The sequence below is a fragment of the Syzygium oleosum genome, unplaced genomic scaffold (assembly GCF_021117445.2).
Source record: "Syzygium oleosum isolate NSW1041296 unplaced genomic scaffold, Sole_v2.1 Sole_v2.01, whole genome shotgun sequence".
NCBI classification, from domain to species: domain Eukaryota; kingdom Viridiplantae; phylum Streptophyta; class Magnoliopsida; order Myrtales; family Myrtaceae; genus Syzygium; species Syzygium oleosum.
In genome coordinates this window covers 3,705,122-3,711,969 of record NW_026607485.1, presented here as the reverse complement: position 1 = coordinate 3,711,969, position 6,848 = coordinate 3,705,122, and the positions used below count along the sequence as shown (strand labels likewise).

The 6,848-nt window shown below is 42.2% G+C and overlaps 1 protein-coding gene across 1 annotated transcript; it reads right to left on the bottom strand.

Moving 5' to 3' along the window:
- Positions 1-326: 326 nt before the first annotated feature.
- On the bottom strand, positions 327-5,979 carry LOC115693034 (disease resistance protein L6-like; the record flags this gene model as incomplete). Its single annotated transcript, XM_030620009.2, has 4 exons — positions 327-3,235; positions 3,649-3,927; positions 4,066-5,158; positions 5,405-5,979. Coding segments are annotated over 4 exons (3,576 nt in total), but the record flags the coding sequence as incomplete, so codon positions are not given.
- Between the last annotated feature and the right edge of the window lie 869 nt (positions 5,980-6,848).

The following is a 6,848-nucleotide window of genomic DNA, read 5'->3' as shown; positions in this document are numbered from 1 at the left end:
GGGTGTGCCATGTCTTCGGAGATGTCGATAGAAAAGACATTTGTGTGCTAAGAAATATTAGGACTAAAGAGAGATAACCGTGTGAGGTGTTTGGGACTGATTTGTCTGACCAAATGCATAATCCAACTAGGTTCGATGAACTTTAACCGACTCTCAAACATGTTACATCAAAATTTCCCGACTCACTTTGCGACCGAATTCTTGTCCAAAACAGAATTCACGCATCAAATCCGTTTGGTAACATCAATTACTTTTTCTATCCGCCAGAATAGAAAAGCGGCTGAGGATCAGATTTGGAACATAAACAAGATCAAGCAAAGCGGCTCGTATACTCAAATTTTAGCTTAACCAAATCACCATAATACCTTACTCCAAGAGCTCAGGAACGGAAGCATCGTTTCTACCTCTACTTTGCCAATGTTCATCTATGGCTTTTGCGGTCTCTATGCAATCGGGGGCGACTTCCCTATGAATTGTTCCCCTGCTGCTCATCCCATCCACCAAAACACTCAGCATGCAAATCCACAGTTAATGATAGACCGAAATCTTATTCAATCTCCTCATTCAGGTTATTCTACCTAAGTGCAACGGACTTAAAGTCCTTGAATAAAGCCGAGGAAGATGCGAACAGGTGATCATTATCATGTTTCATGTAAATCAATCCCTCTGAGGCATATAATCAAACAGTCACCGTGCATTACCCATTTGGCCGCATTGGACCAATAGCTAAGAAAAACTTCCTCCACACCTCAAAACAGAGAGAACAGGGACAATGTATTCCACTGAAAGAAGCATATAGAGATTCATCCCCTGACTCAATCGAATGAGCTATAACAACTTTCACCTGAAGATTTGAAGAGGTCGACGCCATCGCAGGATACCGATTCGGCACGATGCAGAACCACATATTGCTGACGTAGCTTCGCGCGCTGGTAAAAATTGAGAAGTTGTCGACGGTGAAGATCATCGAGCGCTCGCGTCACACGACGTCAGGAGCATGTGAGGCTAAGGAGAATAGAATATCAGCAGCTGCTGGAACGGGAAAAGCCAGAGACGTTGTCTTCTCCATTTTGCAGGCGAAATGAGACGTTGAAGTGCGGTGAAGCCTTGGAGGCCGTGGGCGACAACCATTCCATCATTAAACATGTCAGTTCCTGCTGTTGAGCTTGAGACTGTGGCGGAAGAGAAAAGAGCTTCGTCCATGGAGGTTGTGGTTGCGGAGAAGAAGACGACTCCACAGAAAGGAGCTTCAGTCGTGTAGCTGAATGAAGATGGCGAAGGAACCGAGAGAATTGTACATGCCTTTCTAGGTGGTGAAAACATTGTCGAAAGTAATACATATATTTTCACGAAAACGACGATAGCATTAGAAGCAATCTAAGAAGGAAAATGTCAACAAATACCGTGACTGACCGGACATGATCGACAAATTATGACGAACACTCATAATTACAGACGGATCAGAAAATGTGGAGTCTAACCTGAAAAGCCACTTCCCAAGCTTTAGCCAGTGAAAATCATCCTAGTATGACCAATCCTCGAATCAATCGTTTCTTCGCTTGGGTACATCTTATTCGCTTCAAACGACTGCAGAAAGATTTCTCAATTACTTCTGGCTTGACTGATCACGAACCCTGTTGGACATTTCCTGGACTTTCCATTGCTCGTACGAGCTGACTAGGCCTCCATGCGAAGGATCTACTAACTTTGAGCAGTTGAAAATGGTTATGCAGCACCTGTCTCGTATTTTCGAGTTGAAGACATTAGCAAAACTTTCCAACGATCTGCAGCGGTTAAAATCCAATCTTTTGAGAGTCTCTAGTTCATCCAGGCCCTTAACTGCCGGAAGCTCTTCGCATCCTCGAATTACCAAGTACTTCAGCTTTTTCAAATCTGACAGATCATCTAGACTTTTAATCTTAGGACATTCTTTTATTTCCAATTGTTCCAACAACTCCATCGAACCAAGACCTTGGATCGCAATTAGATTTGGGCAATCAATCAGTTTCCACAGCTTCAACCTCTTCAACCTCGAAAGGCCGGCAAATCTCTCGAGGAGTTTTGACCCCTCCACTTCGAATTCAATCAACTGTTCAAGCCCATCGAGTTGAACTTCCTTCCAACAACATTGATAAATCCGCAAACGTGTCAAGTTTCTCAAGTCGCAATGAAATGATAAACTGGTTATTGATTCATGATATTCGAGTGACAATATTGACAAAGATAGTGGAAGGAACACGAGAGATTGTTGGAATGGTCCATCTTGGAAGAACAAAGGATGACTGTTCTCATCATGACCACCATAGCTCAAATCCACCAATTTTGTTAGGTTTGACAGATCCGGGACCCACTGCAACGAACTTGATCCGAAGCTTAGGCTTCTCAAGCTTGTGGGAAGCTTAGGCAATACTTCGAGTTTCCTGCAACGCCATAAACTCAATTTCTCTAGGTGAGGAAGTAGTTGGATCGTCTCTGGAATATTTCTAATACGGTTTGCTTGCAAGTCAAGGACCCTCAAAAGCAACAATTCAGAAATGTCCTCGGGAATTTCCCACTTAAGAGACCGGCAATCCTTGCCATGTAGCTCTTCCAACTCTTTTAGCATGACAATACTCCTTGGTAACTCCCTTATGCAAGAATTCGAAATGTTGATGACTTTCAATCTACTTAGGCCTCCGATAGATTCAGGTAATTGCAAACATTCTGTTCCTGAGACATCCAACTCGAGTAGTGATTCTAAGTTCCCAATCGAGATAGGAAGTTTCTTTACTTTGGTATGCAGCAGAAAGAGAGACTTTAGTTCCCCTAGATTTCCAATAGAACTAGGAAGTTCATCGATTGGTGTAGATTGCAATTTAAGAACTGACAAGCGCTTTTGATTACCAATGAAAATAGGTAATCTTGTGATGGCCGTATACGAGAGATCCAACTCTACTAGTGATGACACTCTCGCAAATGATTCAGGCAGCTTCCTCAACTTTCTACAGTTGCCTAAATACAAGTACTCGAGCTTCTCTAACCGTCCGATTCCTTCGGGTAACTCCGTAAGACTTGTACACCCATCTACATTGAAGAAAATCAGGCATTTAAGCTTTTTGAGGGAACCGTCAATCACAATCAGTCTTCTGCAATTTTTTAGGATCAATCTCTCTAAACTCAAATGACTAGAGAAGTTTGGAGTCCTGGTCATGTTGTTGCAGTTTGTGAGATCTAGAACTTTTAGCTTCTCGGCAACCTGTTACAATAGCCAAAAGAGATTAATGGGGAAATTCTATGTGATTTAGAGGTAGTGAATGGTTGTGTTGGCACTGAGTTGTAATTGGGTTGACTCATTTTCGCCATTTAACCCCCATAGACCCATCCATTTTAGCGCGAACTCCTATCCAACCTGATCTTCATATATCCACCTATATATTAATTTAGCTTCTTTCCCTAAATATGTTATTACCATAAATGGCATTGATTATGAGACCAACTTAGTGTTAGTTATTGAAGGCCTTGATTACTCCATCCATGGCCCATTTTATTTACAATAGGTTATTGCCTGTATAGTTATTTTATAGTCAATAAGAGATCCCTCCCAAAAAAGAAAACTCTGTGAGAGACATTCAATTGAGATCTAGATAAACAAATAGCAACATACCATACCTTGATTTGACTCCATCCAGCCCAGTCCTCCGTGATGGCACTATAAGACAGGTTGAGAACTACAAGATTGCTTGGATGGAAATTGACGGCCAAGAGCTCATGAGGACACCTATTCCAGGACAAGTATTTTAACCTTGAAAGCTGCTCCTTAAAGTCTCCAACAAAGCATCCCCTACATAACTTGAGGAACCTTATGTTTGGAAGCCTTGAAAACTCTTCGCTCGTGTAGATTCCAGGTGCATTACCATCTAAGCAAACAGCTTCAATGGCCTCCTTTCTCTGTCATTCAATGGTAAAGTAGCATAAGAGTAAATGAAAAATGTCTTCATCCTTCCTCTCCCTATTAAAAAAGGACTCCTAATAAATCAATGAATAACAGAGAAAAGTATAGAATTCGACGGTCAAACGTGGTTTCACCTCTTCTGTTTTAATGATTTTAACGGCCGTCTCAGGAACCCACAGCCTACTTTGCTTTCTTGGATCCATCAACCTTGTATCTTCACAAACGATTTTCCTCCCAAAATCTCTCAGTTGGTTATGCATCCAGAATTTGTTTTCATTAGTTATCTTTATCAAGGACATGGAGACAAGGACTTTTGTCGAATAATCTGGCTGAAACCCACATTCTTTCCACATGTAGAATGCTCTTGTCTTGTCTTCATCCACAAAAAGACAGGCGATGTCGAGAAAGATCTGTTTTTGCTCATGACTCAAGGCATTATAGCAGATCTTCAGAGTTTCTAGGACCTTCTCTTGAGTTATTTCTCTCAGATTGTGCAATACGCTTATCCATAAGCCTTTGTTTTGGCGACGAAGTAATGAGCCCATGACTTTGAGAGCCAACGGAATTCCTCCGATCATAGAAACTACTTGTCTCGAAAGACTAACATAATCATCTGGAGGAGGACTTTTTCCGAATGCGTGTCTACTAAAAAGCTCGAGTGATTGAATGGAATCCAGTGGATTCACTTTGTACTCTAAAGTTCGATCAGCTTCTATGATGCTTCTGTTCCTAGTTGTCATAATAACTCTGCTTCCGGAACCGAAGGAAATATGCTTTATGGCTAGTTTATCGAGTTCTTCCTCATCCACATCGTCAAGAACGATGAAGACTTTCCTATTTGAAAGTCGTTGTGTAATCAACTTGATCCCATCATCAATGTCGTTGATTCCATCATGAAAGCTTGAACCAAACATGTTAGATAATAGTTGTTTTTGTAAAGTTATAAGGCCAAAGTGGAGCAATGATTCCCGGACATTTCCTAGGAAGCAGCAATGACTGAAGAGGGAATTTAGTTTGTTGTAGACAACTTTAGCGAGAGTCATTTTTCCAATTCCGCCCGTTCCATGGATTAGCACAAAACACATGCCCCTGGAGTCCACATTCAACAACTTCACTACAGCTTCCACTTGATGGTCCATTCCTACTAAATGTCCGGCGACGTATTTGTCTTTTATCTTTAGCTTCATCAGTATCTCTTGGGTCACTGATTTAATGAATTTCCAATGCCTGCCACGTTAGTGAGTCATCTATATCAATATATTAAAAGATAACCTTAGAAAACTCAGCAAGTGGTTGAAATCAACATGGCTCGACCTCTTACTGGATGAATGACATGGTTGATTATTTTATAAGAAATAGTTTTCAAAATACACATGGTATTCAATTTCAAACTGCCTAAACGAAAATTTATCAAGCTTGGGTACATAATGAAAGTCCAAAACAAAAGTTATGTAGTGCTTGAAACCTACGTACCCTTGCTTTTTCAACTCCCATCCTTTGATTTGGGCGACACTTTTGAGGGCATCCTCCCACTTTTTCGTTGTCTGGGGGCCGAACCTCACCTCATGCTCCTCCAAAGTGCTGACGTACAGTTGGGACTTAAGCTTAACATCACGAGGTCCCACGTCGTAGAAAATTGGCAAAATCTCCTTCTCAGATGGTTTGTATTTCTTGCACTCCACCATGTGTGCGAGCTCGCGAAGGCACCACGAACTTGAAGCATAACCTCTAGAGAAGATTGGTATGTAGATCTTTGACTTTTCGATGGCCGTCGATAGCTCATCACCTATTTCTTTACCAACATGAAGCTCTTCCTCATCAAAGAAGACACGGATATTTGCTTCTAGCATTTCATGATAAAGGGAATCCGTGAATGCTTGGCGAGTGTCTGGCCCCCTAAAACTCAAAAAGACATCGTAGTCAATCGCCGACGACTCACCGCCAGTTGTTTCAGCCTTCCAGCTCTTTCCCATGTCCATTCTCTCAAGTATTTTCGCCTGAGGGTTTCTTCTCTCAGAGCACCTGATCAAGAAAGGCTCGTTCACATTGTGTTTGCATGAAAAATAGATTGAGTAGACATGTCACACCCTGAACCCTACGGACGTGCAACATCCCACTATGGTCGTCACAATGCGACGTCCCAGGACTCGTCGCCGACCCTTCATTTTATCTTTTAATTACGCATGTGGAAACGATAACAACAATCACCCGGACAACTACAATAAATAGGGATAGATAGGAAAACAAATCATACAACCAAACCAAAACACCATCTTGATATTCACTTGATTAACCCCTGGGAACATTTTTACAGGCCCACTTCAGGCATCACCACAAAAGCCAACAAAAAGATATCAGGCTGGGGTCAATCTACTTCACCAACGGGTTGATCCCAAAAAGCTAGCTTCCAGACACCCTGAACCAAACTGGGTGCATCAACATGCTAAGGCCTGAAAGATGGTTAACAACAACAAATGAGACGAAAGTCTCAATAAGTTAACGGCCTAAGCCCCGTTTAGAAGGCCAATTCGCACGGGGGTCCCTAATCACGCGACCACGCACTGGACACAAGTCATTAATCAACCACAGGCATCTTTACCCTGCTTTGGCACACATATAATGCATGACATATGTAGTCATATGCCACAGCGATGCATCAAACATATAACATAACCATAGTATATAATAAAAATTCGCATACATCAATGCATCACAGTCACGCGTGTCTCGATTATAAGGCAAAACCCACTTGGGCACGTCCCATACCATGCCTAGTAGTTTCTACCCCATAATCAAGCATTATGCATCACATGTCTTCCAGTTATTATGCCCCTCGGGGCCACTACACATCAAGCGATCTGCAGCAAGATAGCAGTCTTCCGCAATGACCGGGCTCCGTCCCGCCCCGTCAGGCATG